Source organism: Mobula hypostoma, chromosome 18 (genome assembly GCF_963921235.1).
Source record: "Mobula hypostoma chromosome 18, sMobHyp1.1, whole genome shotgun sequence".
Lineage (NCBI taxonomy): Eukaryota > Metazoa > Chordata > Chondrichthyes > Myliobatiformes > Myliobatidae > Mobula > Mobula hypostoma.
In genome coordinates, this window is record NC_086114.1 from 22,994,005 (window position 1) to 23,012,890 (window position 18,886).

The following is an 18,886-nucleotide window of genomic DNA, read 5'->3' on the forward strand; positions in this document are numbered from 1 at the left end:
GAGCCCAATTTCAACAAGTTCCATACACAGCTTAAGCATCATGTACCCATTCCTCTTGACCACTTCTGGAAACTTATACCAAAGGATTAGTTACCAAATTGGACACAAAATACTTCGAGTGAGTACTGGAAAGCACATAAAGCAAAGATCAATATGAAGCTTAACTGCTAAACAAATTCATCTATTACTCACGGTCTGTGACGGAGACAATGATTTTTCTCATCATTTCAGCATCGCTGACATCCATATTCTCTCTGTCCAACACTGCTCCTGAGGTCCGTATCTTCCCTGTGGTTCTGTTTATTCGATAGAATGGGTTGGGTGGGTTGATAGTATACACAACAGAGCCATTCTCAGCCAGGTCTGGGTCAAAGGCTGACACCTGTGGAAGGGACATAATTGGTATTGGGTTCATTATTGTCACATGCACTGAGATACATAGAACAGTTCAGCACAGAACAGTCCCTTTGGCCCATGATGTTGTGCCAGTTTTAAACTACTTGAAGATCAATCCACTATTTTCTACAAAGCTCTCCATTACTTTTTCTTCCACATGCCTATTTAAGTTTCTCTTAAATGCCTCTACCATCACCCCTGGATGCATGTTCCACACACCCACCACTCTCTGTGACATCACCCCAGCATGTTCTTCCAACTCCTTAAAATCATATTAGTAATTCCTGCCCTGGATGTCCACACTATCAGTGCCTCTTATTATCTGATACACCTCTATCACATTCTCATCCTCCTTTGCTCCAAAGAGAAAAGCCCTAGCTCACTCAATCTTTCTTCCTAAGGTATTTTCTAAATCAGACAGAAAACTGGAAAATTTTCCCTGCATCCTCTCTAAAGCTTCTACATCCTTCATATAATGAAGTGACCAGAATGGAACACAATACCCCAGGTATGATCTAACCAGGGTTTTGTAGAGCTGCAACATTGCCTTGTGGTTCTGGAATTCAATCTGCTGACTAATGAAAGTCAACACCCCATGTGCCTTTTAAACCAGCAACTTTGAGGAATCTATGAATGTGGACCTCAGTATCTCCCTGTTTCTCCACACCGCTAAGAATCTTGCCATTAACCCTGCTTTCTGCCTTCAAGTTTGACCTTCAAAGTGTATTACTTCATACTCTTTCTGACTGAACTCTCCTCAGTCCAGCTCTGCATCTTATCAATGTCTCATTGTAACTGAAGACAATCTTCCACAACCTTCACATAATCTGCAAATTTATTAACCCAACCTTTCACTTCCTTATCCAAATCATTTACAAAGAGCAAAGAACAAGGGTCCCAGAACAGAACCCTGTGGGACACCGGTGATCACCAACCTCCAGGAAAATACACTCCATTTACTCCCACCCTTTGCTTTCTGTGGGCAAGTCAACAATGAAAAGCTTTTGTTTGTATGCAATCCAAACAGATCATTCCATACATAGGCACAAAAGGAAAACAGAATGTAGAACATTGAGCTCCAGTTTCAGAGAAAGTGTAGCAAATGTAGATGACTAAAATGCAAAGACCTTAATGAGTAAAATGAAAGATCAAGAGCTCATTGAGGTACATTCAAGAATCTGGTAATAGTAGGACAGAATCTTAAAATTTTGTTTCTTCTGCTCAATGGGAAGTTGAAAGGGGAGAATGACTGGTTTGGGAGAGGGTCTTGATTATGTTGGCTGCTTCTCTGAGGTAGTGGGAAGTATGGTTGGAGTTAAAGGAGAAGAAGGTGGTTTGCATGATAGACTGGGCCATGTTCACAATGCTCAGCAATTTCTTGCACTCTTGGGCAAAGCAGTTGCCATGCTAAGCTGTGATACGTCTGTTCGGTAAGCTTTCCATAGTGCATCTGTAAAAAAAAAGGTGAGTCATCAGGAATATCATGGCAATTTTCCTGATGAAAGGCTTTGGCCCAAAATGTTGACTGTTTATTCCTCTCCAAAGACACTGCCTGACTTGATGAGTTCCTTGTGCATTTTGTATGTATTGCTTTGGATTTTCAGCATCTGCAATATCTCTCATGTTTATGCCGGATTTCCACAGCTTTCTGAGGATGTGGACTTAAAGAAGGCAAACGTAAAAGAGGCGGACAACAGAAGAGATTCAAAGACATCTTAAGAGCCAACATGAAGAAATGTAACATCCACATCAGCAATTGGGAAACAAATGCCAAGGACAGGAAACTCTGGCAAGCCATCATCCAAGAAGGAACAGCAACTTTCAAAGCCAACAGATGTGCAGAATTAGAAGAAAATAAAATGGAAAGAGAGGCAGCAACAATCAAAGCCCGATCTGCCATCTGGAACTACCTATCCTGAATGCGGAAGAAGCCAAGATTGGACTCATAAGCCACTTGAAAGCCCATAAGCAGATCTATAGAACGAAGACCATCATCCTCGACCTTGAGGGATAGCCACGACGACAACGATGTATTAGTGTGCAGTTTTGGCCATAGCATTCACATAGTTGGAGCAGGATCAATTGTTGATGATATTTACACCCCAAAACTTGATGTTTTCGACCATCTCCACCCAGAACCTCTGATGCAGTGAGGGGCGTGTACTGCAACCCACTTCCTGAAATCAATGACTAATTCTTTGATCTTGTTAGTAATTCCTTTGATCAGTAGAGGTAGAAACCGAGTTACAAATTGGATACCTTTTAACACAGGAAACCATCCTAATGTGTGTTTCACAAATAGAATTTAACAGCAAGTAACATAAGGGCCAGTTTCCAAAGAGTTGGTCAAGGAGGTGGGCTTTCCTGGGCAGTGTGAAAAGCATTATCAAGGATGCATCTCACCCTAATCATGGGCTTTTTACTCTCCTCCCATCCACTACAGGAGCCTCTGCTTCCACACCAGCAGGCACAGGAAGAGCTTCTTCCCTGAGGCTGTGACCCTACTGAACCTCACAAGCAATATTGTACCCATACTGTACTGTCTCAGTGCTTTTATATTTGTGTGCTGTAGCACTTACTGTTTATTCGCAGTTATTTTGTAAATAACACTATTCTTTGCATTTCTGGTTAGATGCTAACTGCATTTCATTGGCTTTGTATCTGTACTCAGCACAATGACAATAAAATTGAATCTAATCTAATCTAATCTAATTTAAGGAGCCGTTTACAGGACAGACAGATGGAAAGACTTAGCCTGGGAATTCCAGTGTTTAGGATTTAGTGGCCAGTAGAGGAAGGATTAAATTTCAGCAAGAATGTGAGCCTAAAATTTAAAGGTACTTTGCAGGGTTAATGACGTTTGAAGTTTACAGATATCTTAAAAAAATTATAGAAGACATATGGAAAGATAAAGAGAAAAGGGAATTGAAATGGGGTTCAACAGTCACATAGTGCTTAGTGTAACACTTTACAGAGCCAGCTGTAAGATTAGAAGCAACATACATAAAAGTTGCTGGTGAATGCAGCAGGCCAAGCAGCATCTATAGGAAGAGGCGCAGTCGACGTTTCAGGCCGAGACCCTTCGTCAGGACCTGACGAAGGGTCTCGGCCTGAAACGTCGACTGCGCCTCTTCCTATAGATGCTGCTTGGCCTGCTGCGTTCACCAGCAACTTTTATGTATGTTGCTTGAATTTCCAGCATCTGCAGAATTCCTGTTGTAAGATTAGAAATTCAGTTTCTGCTGCTGTCTGAAAGGAGCCTGTATGTTCCTCCTGTGACCATGTAGATTTCCTCTGGGTGCTCAGTTTTACCCCCACATTCCAAGGGCGTATGATTTAGGGTTAGTAAGTTGTGGGCACACTATGTTGTCATTGGTAGCATGGTAGCATGTGCCCCCAGCACATCTGTGACTGTGTTAGTCACCAATGCGAGACAATGAATTTCACTGTATGTTTTGATGTATCTGTGACAAATAAAGCTAATCTTTAAAATCATTCCTTCAGGAGCACTGGGCTACGTCAGTGACACTGAGGTTTCATGACTGGATAGTGGATGATGGGAGGGGTTGGGGAGGCGAGAGAAATTAGGCTGAAAATTAGATTTAATAAGGGAGACAGAACAAAAAATTGACCATAAGACCATAAGACAAAGGAGCAGAAGTCAGCCATTCGGCCCATCGAGTCTGCTCCGCCATTTAATCATGAGCTGATCCATTCTCCCATTTAGTCCCACTCCCCCGCCTTCTCACCATAACCTTTGATGCCCTGGCTACACAGATACCTATCAATCTCTGCCTTAAATACACCCAATGACTTGACCTCCACTGCCGCCCGTGGCAACAAATTCCATAGATTCAGCACCCTCTGGCTAAAAAAATTTCTTCGCATCTCTGTTCTGAATGGGCACCCTTTGATCCTTAAGTCATGCCCTCTCGTACTAGACTCCCCCACCATGGGAAACAATTTTGCCGCATCCACCCTGTCCATGCCTTTCAATATTAGAAATGTTTCAATGAGGTCCCCCCTCATTCTTCTAAACTCCAAGGAATACAGTCCAAGAGCAGACAAACGTTCCTCATATGTTAACCCTCTCATTCCCGGAATCATTCTAGTGAATCTTCTCTGAACCCTCTCCAACGTCAGCACATCCTTTCTTAAATAAGGAGCCCAAAACTGCCCACAGTACTCCAAGTGAGGTCTCACCAGCGCCTTATAGAGCCTCAACATCACATCCCTGCTCCTATACTCCTTTCCTCTAGAAATGAATGCCAACATTGCATTCGCCTTCTTCACCACCGAATCAACCTGGAGGTTAACCTTAAGGGTATCCTGCACGAGAACTCCCAAGTCCCGTTGCATCTCAGAACTTTGAATTCTCTCTCCATTTAAATAATAGTCTGCCCGTTTATTTCTTCTGCCAAATTGCATAACCATACACTTTCCAACATTGCAGTTCATTTGCCACTTCTTTGCCCATTCTCCCAATCTATCCAAGTCTCTCTGCAGACTCTCCATTTCCTCAGTACTACCAGCCCCTCCACCTATCTTTGTATCATCAGCAAAGTTAGCCACAAAGCCAGTTATTCCATAATCCAAATCGCTGATGTACAACGTAAAAAGAAGCAGCCCCAACACGGACCCCTGTGGAACACCACTGGTAACCGGCAGTCAACCAGAATAGGATCCCTTTATTCCCACTCTCTGTTTCCTCCCAATCAGCCAACGCTCTATCCACGTATGTAACTTTCCCGTAATTCCATGGGCTCTCATCTTGTTAAGCAGCCTCATGTGTGGCACCTTGTCAAAGGCCTTCTGAAAATCCGAATATACAACATCCACTGCATCGCCCTTGTCTAGCCTACTTGTAATTTCCTCAAAAAATTGCAATAGGTTTGTCAGGCAGGATTTTCCTTTAAGGAATCCATGCTGAGTTCTGCCTATCTTGTCATATGCCTCCAGGTACTCTGTAACCTCATCCTTGACAATCGACTCCAACAACTTCCCAACCACCGATGTCAAGCTAACAGGTCTATAATTTCCTTTTTGCTTCCTTGCCCCCTTCTTAAATAGTGGAGTGACATTTGCAATCTTCCAGTCCTCCAGAACCATGCCAGAATCTATTGACTTTTGAAAGATCATTGCTAATGCTGCCGAAATCTCCACAGCTACTTCCTTCAGAACAAGAGGGTGCATTCCATCTGGTCCGGGAGATATATCTACCCTTAGACTACAGGTATTCAGCTTCCTGAGTACTTTCTCTGTCATAACTGTGACTGCGCACACTTCTCTTCCCTGATACCCTTGATTGTCTGGTATACTGCTCATGCTTTCCTCAGTGAAGACTGATGCAAAATACTCGTTCAGTTCCTCCGCCATCTCCTTATCTCTCATTACAATTTCTCCAGCATCATTTTCTATCGGTCCTATATCTACTCTCACCTGTCTTTTACTCTTTATATACTTGAAAAAGCTTTTAGTATCCTCTTAGATATTATTTGCTAGCTTCCTTTCATAGCTCATCTTTTCCCCCTTAATGTCCCTCTTAGTTTCCTTTTGTAAGCTTTTAAAAACTTCCCAATGCTCTGTCTTCCCACTAATTTTTGCTTCCTTGTATGCCCTCTCATTTGCTTTAACTTTGGCTTTCACATCTCGTCAGCCACGGTTGCATCCTTTTTCCATTCGAAAATTTCTCCTTTTTTGGAATATATCTGTCTTGCACCTTCCTCACTAGCAACACGAAGCAACACCACCAAAAGAGAAATAGATGCATTGCAATTCATCGTATTATATATTAATCGCAAACTGGTTATTCTATATGTGTACAATTGCTCTTCAAAGTACAGACTTGGTGTACAGGTTTATGGGACGTGATAAGGAAGAAAATAAATATGTCTTCCTTTCAGATAAAGTAAGTCGCTTAAAAAATAACCATCTAACAACTTGCTTATCATCATCGTGAATAAAGCAACCACAATGTAGCAAAATCATTCCACAATCCTGTCAAATTCAGTCACTGTGTGATTCTCTTCAAGAAACATTGCCCAGAAAATTAGCTGTCATAACTAATTCTAACTCTCCCTTAATTATCAACTCACTTTGTTCTGGGTTTATGCACAAGGCTCTGCCAATTCTCTATTTAATTGTTTCAGCTTGAAAAGGTGAAGATTCATGGAGCAGATTTCGCAAATGCCAATATGAATATAATCACAGATGCGTCGTGATGTTTAATTGCGCAATTATTATTGGTCTAAACAACGTAGACAATTTTGCTGTAAGTATATCATTTCAGGATGGTGACACCTAATCAATAACTTAAATGCTAAGAAGTCAGGAACAGCATCTATATCAAACCTACTCTACATTCACATTAATGCTCAAGTCGTATTTATTACTCATCCATCTTGCAAAATGCATCAAATCTGATGAACTGCTGTGCAATAAACATTGTCAATGGAAAAGGCAAGTTAACTCTCTGTTCCACTCAAGTACATAATACGTAGTAATAAATTACCTCACCTCATATCTCAAAAATAATCTCATGCTTTGTTACAGCGAATGAAATGAATGACTGCTGCTCTTTAGGACAAGAAGCCACCAGTCATGTATTAGGGTGAATGGTCTATTTGCTGCTTTAATTATTACTTATTAAGAAGTGGAAACTAAATTCCCTAAACTGGAAGAAAATTCTGAAATTCGAGGTGTATGGGGACTTGAGCATCCTCATGCAGGATTTGCTAAAGGTTAACTTGCAAGTTGAGTTAAGGAAGGCAAGTGAAATGTTAGCATTCAGTTTGAGAGGACTAGAATATAAAAACAAGGTTATAATACTGAGGTTTTATAAGGCATTGGTCAGACTGCACTTGGAGTATTGAGAGTAGTTTTGGGCCCTTTATCTGACAAAAGACGTGCTGGCTTGTAGAAGGTCCAGAGGAGGTCACAAGAATGATTCTGGGAATGAAAGGATTAATGTACAAGAAGCATTTGATGGCTTTGCTGTCTATTCTTGTTGGAGTTTAGAAAAAGGAGAGCAGACCTCATTGAAACCTATTGAATATTGAAAAGCCTAGATAGAGTGGATGTGGAGAAGATGTTTCATACCATGAGAGAGTCTAGGACCAATGGGCATAGCCTCAAAATAGTGGGGCATCCATTTTGAACAGAGTTGAGGGGGAATTTCTTAAACCAGGCGAAGGTGAATCTGGAATTAATTGCCAGATTGCTGTAGAGGCCAAATCACTAAGTATATTTAAAGCAGATATTAATAGGTTCTTGATTAGTCAGGGTGTCAAATGTTATGGGGAGAAGGCAGGAGAATGGGGTTGAGGGGAATACTAAATCATCCAAGGAGGAGCAAACTCAATGGACCAAATAGCTGAATTCTGCTCCCATGTCTTATGGTGATATGGAAACATACAATGCAGTAGGAGGCCATTCATTCATCATGTCTGTGTCAGGAAAAATCAGATCTATTTAAGTTCATCCCAATACCTGGCTCTCTTTCTCTAGATCTTCTTGGTTACAACTCTTCAAGACTCTCTCCTAGCTTTATTAGATTTGTGATGATTTTTTACCCTTAACATCCTTTCAGGCAGTGAATTCTGTACCACCAGGTGGAAGTATTACTCCTCACTTCTATTGCTTATCACAAAAGCACATTAAACAAGATGGCACTTGTGAAACACGATGACATTTTGCAGGCAGCTCACAAAACTTCTAAATAGTTTTCTGAACACCACTGCAATCTGCAGCCTGTAAATTTCCTTTTATGTATTTTTGAATCATTTTAAAGAACTAGCAAGTTCACAGTCTTCTGAAGGACTTGTTAGTATGCCAGTATGGCACTATTGAGTGGATGAAGGTACATCACCATAGCCAGAAGGGAGGGAGGAGGGGAGAACCACAAGCCAGACTTAAAAGGTGAAATGTGAAACATCCTCTACTCAGTATCTTGTGAGCAAATATGTAGTCACTGGAGAACAGGATTGAGGACCTAAGGGTAAGATTGCTGTATCAGAGGGAAATGAGAGATTGCTGCATTCTGTGCTTCACGGAGATATGGCTCACTCAAGACTTGTTGGATACGTCAGTAAGACCTAAGGGTTCTTGATACACTGGATGGTCTGGACTCCTGACTGAGTTTATATACCACCAAAGGCCAATTTTAAGAAAGCACTTGAGGTATTGAGTGGGGCAATAAACCAACAAGAAACCGCCTATCCTGACTCCTCTCAAATCATTGTCGGGAACCTTAATCAGGTTTGTCTGAAGAAATCTCTGCCCAATTATCATCAACATGACACCTGTAGCACAAGGGGTCCAAACACCCTCAATCACTGTTATACTACGATTAGGAACGCCTACCCTTCTATCATTAGACAGCATTTTGGGAACCTGACCATCTGGTTGTCCTCCTTTGACCTGCGTTCAGGCAAAGGCTAAAGAGCAAGACTCCAGAGATAAAGACAACAAATAGGTGGTAGTAGGAGGCAGAGGAGCAGCTACGGGATTGATTTGAGTGGGTGGACTGGGCTGTGTTCAGGGACTCATCAGAGGATCAGAAAAAATGTCACAGCTGTCACGGACTTCATAAAAACAGTCGCAGACAAGCGTGCTATGTATTTAATATTTCAGTAATATTTGAGTAATATTGTAAATATATTGTTTGATTAAGCAAACTTTGTTGCTTACATAATTCATTACAGGTTACACGTAAAAGTACATGAATGGCCTATGTCATTACACCATCATGTTATATGTGTGTGCCTCACTAAAGTAAAACAAAATAGACACATTTATCCCTGGGCTCCCATGTTTTTCCTTCTATTAGTTTACAGAGTTACAAAACATGACAGATTGTGTCCCCACAAAATCATTTTTTTTTTTAGTCTTCTCCAACCAGAAGCCCTGTATGGACCAAGAGATCCGCAATCTGCTGAGGGCCAGATCTGCGGCTTTCATGTCTGGCAACCAACTAAAATACAACAGGTCCAGGTACGATCTCCAGAAAGCCATCTCATAAGCAAAGTGGCAATTCCAACCAAACTTGAATCACTCAAGGATGCTCAACAGCTGTGGCAGGGTTTGAATGCTATCTCTTCCTGCAAAATGAAATCAAGTGACTTTGGTGAGAAGCTTTTGTGCCCAGATGAGATCAATGCCTTCTATTAAGAAGGGGTACAGTCGACGTGTCAGGCTGAGACCCTTCGTCCTGAAGGGTCTCAGCTCGAAACGTCGACTGTACCTCTTCCTAGAGATGCTGCCTGGCCTGCTGCGTTCACCGGCAACTTTTAAGTTTGTTGCTTGAAATTCCAGCATCTGCAGATTTCCTTGTCAATGCCTTCTATGCTCGCTTTGACCATCAAACATGGAGGCACTTTCAAAAACACCCACTGCCCCTGATGACCCTGAGATTTCAGTCTCTGAGGCCGTCATGAGAGCCTCCTTCAGGAGGGTGAGCCCATGGAAAGCATCCAGCCCTGGTGGGATACCTGGCTGAGTACTAAAGACCTGGGCTGATCAACTGGCTAGAGTGTTCACTGGCATCTTTAACCTCTAGCTTCGGCAGTCTGAGATACCCACCCTCTTCAAGCAGGCTTCAATTATACCAATGCCTAAGAAGAAAGTGGTGACCAGCCTCAATGACTATCATCCAGTAGTACTTACATAAACTGTGGGGAAGTGTTTTGAGAGGCTGGTGATGAAACATATCAAGTCATGCCTGAGAAACAACTTGGATCCATTTAATTTGCCTACCGTTACAGGAGGTCAACAGCAGATGCTATTTCATTGGCTTGTCACTCAACCCTGGAACATATGGACTGTGAAGATGCATACACAAGGATACTCTTCATTGACTACAGCTTGGCATTCAATACCATCATCCCTCAAAACTAATCAATAAGGACCAAGACCTAGGACTCAATACTTCTGTGTGTAACTGGACCCTCAATTTCCTCATCTGCTGACTCAAGTCAGTTTAGAATGGCAACAACATCTCCTCCACAATCACCATCAGCACAGGATGCACCACAAGGCTATGTCCTTAGCCCACTGCTCTACTCACTTTATACCCATTACTGTAAGGCTAAGCATAGCTTCAATGCCATGTTTAAGTTTGTTGATGATGCCAATTGCTGAATCAAAGGTAGTGACAAATCAGCATATAGGAAGGAGATTAAAAATCTAGTTGAGTGCTGCCACAATAACCTCTCACACAATGTCAGCAAGACCAAGAAGCTGATTATTGACTGCAGGAGGAAGAATGCTGAGGACTATGAGCTGGTTCTCATTGGGTGATCAGAGGTGGAGAGGGTCATCAACTTTAAATTCATCGGTGGTATAATTTCAGAGGACCTGTCCTAGGTCCAGCACCTAAGTGCCGTTACAAAGAAAGCATGGTGGCACCTCTACTTTCTGAGAGGTTTTGCGAAGATTTGACATATCATCTAAAACTTTGACAAACTTCTATAGGTGAGTGATGGAGAGTATAAGGACTGGTTGCATCATGGGCTTGAATGGAAACACCAGTGCCTTGGAACAGAAAAGCCTACAAAAAGTATTGGGTACAGTCCAGTCCATCACAGGTAAAGCCCTCCCACCATTGAGCATATCTACATGGAGCATTGTCGCAGGAAAGCAGCACCCTTCATCAAAGACCCCTAGCATTTAGCTGCTCTTCTTGCTGCTGCCATCAGGAAGGAGGTACAGGAGCCTTAAGACCCACACCACCAGGTTCAGGAACAGTTATTACCCCTCAACCATCAGGCTCTTGAACGAGAGGGGATAACATCACTCAACTTCACTTGCTCCACAACTGAACTGTCCACAGCCTACGGACTCATGTTCAAGGTCTTATGTTCTCATTTTCTCAATACTTATGCTTATTAATTATAATAATTATAATTTTTGTTTCTTTGCATTTACTGTGAATGCCCACAAGTAAATGAATCTCAGGGTGTATATGGTGACATCTATGTACTTTGATAATAAATTTTGAACTTGAATTGATTTTACCACTACTTACTAGTCCCTCTTCTAAAGGATTAGATCCTTCCTTACAACCTATCTAACCTCATTATTTTATATACGTCATTTGAAACTCCCCCATTTCCTTCAATGCAACAAAAATCTCAGCCTAGAGAGACTCTCCTCATAGTTATAATTCTTTAGCTCTGGCACCTTTTTCATCAACTTGCTCTGCACTCTAACCCTGTCACATATTTCCCAGTCCAGTGACTAAGTCTCCATATAGATTTCTAGCTGTAGCCCAAATGATGTTTGAAGAGGTTCCAGCCTAACCCCTCTTCTCTTGCATTCTTTGCCTGTGCTGATCATGGGTGCATTGTTTGAAGAGCAACCATGATCCTTCATAACATCCTAGTTTGATGCCACAATAAATGCAAAGAAACACAAATCAAATTCAAAGGCAAAACGGAAGTATAAATTATTATAAAGTACATATACATTCAGCAGCTACTTTATTAGTTATACCTGTACAGCTGCTCATTAATGCAAATATCTAGTCAGCTAATCATGTGGCAGGAACTTAATGCACAGAGGCATGCAGAAATGATCAAAAGGTTCAGATGTAGTTCAGACCACAACATCAGAATGAGGTCGAGAACGGCTTCTCCAACAGTGAAATCTAGGTCTGATGTGAATCGCTGGGCCCAGAGCGATTTGCTGTGGCAAGGCCTGGATCCTAGTCCAAGGTTTGGACAATTTAAAAGCCAGCCCAGATATTCTAGGGGCTCCTCTCTCCTTGACACAAAGACTATGAGACTGCCTCTGGCTGTTCTGCTTCACGTCTACAAACTTTGTAGCAACTTGATCCGCTAATATGATGACCTGAATGCCAAGGCTTTGGGCCTGCTCTGAGCTGCTCTAGGGATTTGGATCTAAGGACTCAATTTGGTTCAGAATGCTGTTCTGGTTGCTCGCTTCTATCATTTGCATGATTTGTTTTGATTTTTTTCTCTTTCTCTGTGGTCACTGGGGGCTGGTCTTATTATTTTTAGCTGGGTTCTTTCTAGTTCCTTGCTTGTGACTGCCAGTTAAGCAAACAAACCTCAAGGTTGTATAATTTATACATTCTTTGATAATAAATGCACTTTGAATCTTGAATGGGGAAGAAATGTGATCTAAGTGACTTTGATCATGATTGGTGCCAGACAGGGTGGTTTTAGTATCACAAAATCTGCTCTGGAATTTACAAAGAATGGTGCAAAAAAAATAAAAACATCCAGTGAACAGCAGCTCTGTGGGCGAAAACTACCTGTTAATGAGAGAGTGAAAGCACAACGGCCACTCTGGCTCAAGCTGACAGGAAGGCAACATTAATTCAAATAACCACGTGTTACAACAGTGGTGTGCAGAAGAGTATCTCTGAATGCATAAAACATCAAACCTTCAAGTGGATGGACTACAGCATCAGAAGGCCACACCAAACTCCACTCTTGTACCTACTTAACTGGCCACTGTATATGTTGTTGCCATATGCAACCTTAAGATTCAGTTTCTTGAAGGCATTTATAGGAAAATAAAGAAATACAATAGAATTCATGAAAAAGTATACAAAAACAAACAACCAATGTGCAAAAGGAGACAAATTGTGTAATTACAAAAAATAATACTGAGAACACTAGTTGTAAAAAGACTTTGAGACTGCAGTTTGAGTTGTGTTGAGTGAAATTATCCATGCCAGTTCAGCATTCTGATGGTTGTAGGGTAATACCTCTTCTTGAACCTACAAGTGTGGGACCTAAGGCTTCTGTACCTTCTGCCTGATTGTATCAGCAAGCACAGAGCATGACCTGGATGGTAAGGGTCCTTGATGATGGATGCTGCTTTCTTGCGGCAATGCTCAATTTAAATGAGCTCAAATGATGGGGAGGGCTTTGCCTGTTATGGACCGGGCTGTATCTACCACTTTCTGTAGACATTTCCATTTCTAGACATTAGTGTTTCCATACCAGGTCATGATGCAACCAATCAGGAGACTCTCCACTGTGCATCAATAGAAGACTGGCAGTGTTTTTGGTAACATGCAGAATCTATGCAAACATCGGAAAAAGTTGAGCAACACACACAAAATGCTGGTGGAACGCAGCAGGCCAGGCAGCATCTACAGGAAGAAGTACAGCTGACATTTTGGGTCGAGACCCTTCGTCAGGACTAACGGAAAAAAGAGATAGTAAGAGATTTGAAAGTGGGAGAGGGAGGGGGAGACCCGAAATGATAGGAGAAGACAGGAGGGGGAGGGGATGAAGCTAAGAGCTGGGAAGTTGGGGCACTGTTGCGCCTCTTTGTGATGACACTTCTGTGCTGGCGCCAGGGCAGACCCTCCGATATGATAATACCTAGGAATTTAAAGCCACTGCACCTCTGCAATTCTGATGCCCTGATAAGGATTAGCTCATGGAACTCCAGCTTCTTCCTCCTGTAGCTAACAATAACCTCTTTGGTTTAACTTACACTGAGCGTGAGGATGTTGTGGGATACTTCAACCAGATTTTCAATCTCCCTCCAATATACTGTTTTGTCACCGCCTGCTTTCTTACTGTCTCATCTCTGTAAACACACTACAGGATCCCTTTACAGTCCTGAGCATCCAGTGCCGACAGAACCATAGTTGGTGCTACTTCCCCACAAAGCCTTTGGAGATTGCACTGAGCTTCATAGCATCCCTCAGTGTGTACTCCTACAGCCAGGAACATGTCAGGTTGTAGCATTCACCTATTGACATCTTGTTATGTTACAAGATCAACATGTTACAGACGGCCCAAAGTGCCTTTTTCACTGAGTTGATGATCTTCCAGCAAAAGTTGAAGTTTGTCTTATCTCCCACAATATGCATTGTATCATGCTTGGTTACAAATAATGCCTAGAATTCTAGTAACCTTTTCAGCTCTCCTGTTATTACAGCGCTAAATCATTTGAAATATCCAACTGAAAAAGCAGAAGTTTCATAACACTCACACCTCAACAGGCTTTGCTGCACTACCCATTTTTCAGATCGGTATTAGGTTAGATTAAATGAGGAAGATGAAGTGACGAGGTTTGAAACCACATGTCCTGGCTGAAAATGAGTTCCTAACAAAATTGTAATGGCCATTAAACTTCTCTGTCTGGACTTCCATACTTGCAACTTTCATGGGAGAACTTTTGTTGACTAAAGTTGAGGAGCTTTAAATGAACTGCATTGATTTAGAAGTCTCGCCCTGGTTTATAAATCCCTTTAAATAGCTCTCTCCTCCTCTTCTCTCTCTAACCATTTCTAAAACCCACGGATTTCTGTCATCTTTCAACTTTCTTAATTCCCCTTGTGATTATTGCCCTAGCTTGAATTCTCTTCCTAACCTTTCTTCCTTTATGTCCTTAACCAAACTTCTAGTCATCTGTTGATTTATTTTGGCTTGGTGTCAAATAAAATATCTTTACCGTGTGGTGATTTCAGCCTACACAAAGGGGAGTTATATTATTTGAAATCATTGCCAGATTACTAATCTGATATCTGAACTCAACAACAATGTTCTGAGACATACAGACTTCATGCAGTAAGCTTTGATTCTGACAGGAAATAGTTCAGATTCAGATTTATTTATCACATGCACATTGAAACATAAAGTAAAATGCAACACTTGCATTGATAAAACACACCCAAGGAAGTATTGGGGGCAGCCTGCAAGTGGCATCACACATTCTGGCGCTAACATAGGACAACATAGGCAGCAACAACAAAACAATTTCAACACAGATCTGTGGTTGCACTGAAAACAATACGTGGGATGTCAGGAATAAAAACTGAACACGGTGAAAATGTTCAGTGGGTGAGGAAGCATCTGTAAAGAGTGAGTGAGAGTGATAAGAGTAGAAGAGTGTGAGAGAGTGATAGAATGATAGAGAGTGATAGAGTGATAGAATGATAGAATTCAAGAGATTGAGAATGTATGAAAGAGTGAGAATGAGAAAAGATTAAAGATCATTAACTCTTTTTCTCTCCACAGATGCTGTTCCATCTGCTGAGCCTATCCAACTTTATGTTTTAATTTAACTGCGATTGCAGTTGTGTGCAGATTCAGACATTTGTAGCAGTAGTAAGGTACTTACAGTGATGACATCTGTATCAGCTGGTGACATTTCAACCACATTTACCAAGTATGGCTCATCCTTCCAAACTGGGTGATTGTCATTAATGTCAAGCAGAGTTATGTTCACCTGAAACAATTCAGAAAATACCTTAAATATTCCATGTGTTAGCTACTAGAAAGTGACAACTCCTTTGGAATAAATTATATTGTTCTTTTCTGAACTCTTATTTGGATAGAATTTATGAACCTGAGCCCCCTTCAAACCAATATATGTTCCACTTGATTTAAGTTGCCTCAAATAAAGGAACAGGAGAAAAGGGAGTTTATGAATTGGAAGGAAGAGAAAAAGACCTCATTTTCTTGCCCATTATTTACAATATTCCTGAGGTGCTGGCCTCCAATCACCTACTCCATCCCACCCTTTGGCAACTCACTGAGATGGTTTGCAATCTTTGCCTCAAATTGGGTTGTAGACAATATTCCCGGACAATCAACTACAGTATTTCAACCTCGGCATCCCCTCGCACCAGGTTATTCTCTTTTTAGACAAACATTCCTTCTTGAGCATAAACTTCCGATCATCCAAAACTCTTCCTTCTGGTTATTGCTGTTTCTGGAGTGTGCTGTGTGAAATGGGCTAAGGGTTTCTTCCTATTTATTGCTTGTTTGTTTTATAGCACATTTGGTTGTATGGGGCTTAGAGTCACAGAGTAACACAACAGAGAAATAAGCTTTTTGGCTCATGGCATTCTTGACAAACATTATGCATCCATTCACATTAATCCCTTTTCATTCTCTGCATATTCTCATGAAGTCCCCCTGATTCAACCACTCCCCCACACCAGGTAAAATTTACAGCGACTAATTATCCTACCAACCTGTACAGTACTGGGACGTTGGAGGAAAATGCATCTGGGTAAAATCTGTACAATCACAGGGAGAACATGGAAATTTGACACAGAAAGCACCACAGGTCAGGATAGAACCAGGAAGGGGGTACAAGAGCCTCCAGATTCAGAAACAGTTATTACCTTTCAACTATTAGGCTCCTGAAACAAAATGGATAACTTCAGTCACCTCAACACTGAACTGATTCCAAAATCTATGGACTCACTTTCAAGGACTCATGTTCTTAATATTTATTTAGTTATTTACCCCTTTTTTTGTGTTTGCACAATTTGTTTTCTTTTGTGCATTGGTTGTCTGTCGGTTTTTGTGTGTAGTTTTTCATTGATTTCATTCTGGTTTTTTTTGGTATCCACTGTGAATGCCCAAGAGAAAATGAATTTCAGGGTAGCATATGGTGACATATATATTCTTTGATAATAAATTTAATTTGAACTTTGAGGGTCACTGGAGCTGAGAGGCATCAGCTCTACAAGTTGTGCTATTGTCGCCAGCAGATCTCACCGGAACTGCTGAAGATCAGTCACCCCTGTTCTAGATTTATTGTGAATCTGTAAATAAACAGAGTGCCAGTGGGCATTGAACCTGTCACTGGACTTTATGTGGAGACTGATGACAGAATCCAGTCCTGCTGGGCGTCCCCAATATTACACTGAAGGAATTGTCAGTCAGAGGATTAAATCATCCACTCAGTTTCTTGTGTTGACTATTAAAAATGTGTTGCATTATTTAAGTAAGATCCTAGTCAAGTCTTTGTCAATCCACATTCATTCTTCAACCCACACTTTCTTTTGATGCAATGCATTCTTTCCTCTCATGCCTCTTTCTGTGCCATGAATTCCTATGACTATATAACTGACAGGTTAATCTCCCAGCTGTGTCATGCCCACAGGGACAGCTGCATCACCTTGTCTTATGAGTGACACAGTTAAATTGTATAAGAAAAATCACATACCCTTTCAGAATATTCCAAGGCACATCACATGCAATGAAGAATTACTATCTGATTACTTTAGTAATCTATCTTTAAGCACACTACTAGGGATAAATGCTATCAGGCCACTGGGGATAATGCCCTTCCCTTCCGTGACGATCTTATGGAATCTTCTGTAGCAATCCAAGGGGCTTCAGTTTGGCAACCACCTACAAATGGGCAGACATCCATGAATGTGTGACTCTTCATTCCTCCTCCTCCTCTGTAACTTAAAAACATGTTGTTCTCTAACTTTTCTCAAATACTAATGAAAGACCCATTGACTTGAATTATTAACTTTCTCTCACTCTACAGACACTGGCTGAACTGCTGAGTATTTCCTGCATTCTGTTTAATCTCATATTTCCAACATCTGAGGTCAACTGGGGTGAAACAGCTGTCCACTGGGCCCTGGTAGATATAAACACAAGAACTAGAAGTCAATATTACCCCTGGAGTCTCCTCTGTTTCTTGAAAAGATCATGGTTCATCTGCTTGTCAGAAGTTTCATGTTCCTGCATTGTTGGTCCCATAATTGTTGGTTCCTCTAAAAATCGGAGTCAGCCTTGGAGATATTGATATTATTGATCTCACAGTCCTTATCCTTGCCTTAGGTCTACATAAACAGTCTTACATTACCTACCCTATTATCCCCACAAATATGATCACTGCTCCTTCTTCAAAACTCCAGAGTTCAGGACCACTCTGCACAGTCTTCTCTCATAAAGGAACTCTGCATTTAATTTTTCTCAGTCTCTCTCACCCTTGGTTTTCCAGTAATTTTGAATAGACGGGTTCACACAGCTACAATGCAGTTCAAAGTAATTAATTGTAGATGTGTGGATGTATCCAAGACGTGTGATAAGTTGCTGCAAGGACAAACTGACAACACCCTTATCATCACAGGCAAAGATAAAATAGAGAAAAAGGTTTGTAGTGTTGGACTTTGGACAGTGAATGACTAAGGAGAATAATCGACAATGCCTTTTTAAAAACTGTGTTGGACTGATACTGTGACTCTAATCATTTCATTTCACCATGATTACAGGTGGAATAAGATGGAAATTTTGCTCTGAGGGGATTTTTCTAGAGATTCATGTTTCTGGCCTGATTGGACCCTGGACCTGACAATGGTGTCCCTATTTAAACCAAACAACTGACCAACATCATATAACTAGGCAGCTCTGGGCCAAGTACAAAGTAGGAACTGTATTCCATGCAGAGCACTAATCCAACCCTAGACAGCCTGAAGCAAATGGATATCCCCCCAAAAAATTCCTCTATACATCCACCTTATCTAGTCCTTTCAACATTCAGTAGGTTTCAATGAGATCCCCACACAATCTTCTAAATTCCAGTGAGTACAGGCCCAAAGCTGCCAAACGCTCCTCATGTGTTTACCCCTTCATTCCTGGAATCATTCTCATGAACTTCCTCTGGACTCTCTCTAATGACAATATATCCGTTCAAGATAAGGGGCCCAAAACTGTTGACAAGACTCCAAGTGGGGCCTTATTAGTGT

At 41.4% G+C, this 18,886-nt stretch overlaps 1 protein-coding gene across 5 annotated transcripts in view; it reads right to left on the minus strand.

Annotated features, from left to right (window-relative positions):
* The window catches only part of cdh23 (cadherin-related 23), a 1,160,360-nt gene that overhangs the window by 445,145 nt on the left and 696,329 nt on the right, over window positions 1–18,886 (minus strand). For all 5 annotated transcript variants that reach the window (XM_063070587.1, XM_063070586.1, XM_063070588.1 and 2 more), the window contains 2 exons: window positions 15,505–15,612; window positions 193–382 (listed from right to left, as the gene is read on the minus strand). In XM_063070587.1, the coding sequence (XP_062926657.1) occupies window positions 193–382; window positions 15,505–15,612 (298 nt within the window). The remainder of the gene's footprint in view (window positions 1–192; window positions 383–15,504; window positions 15,613–18,886) is intronic.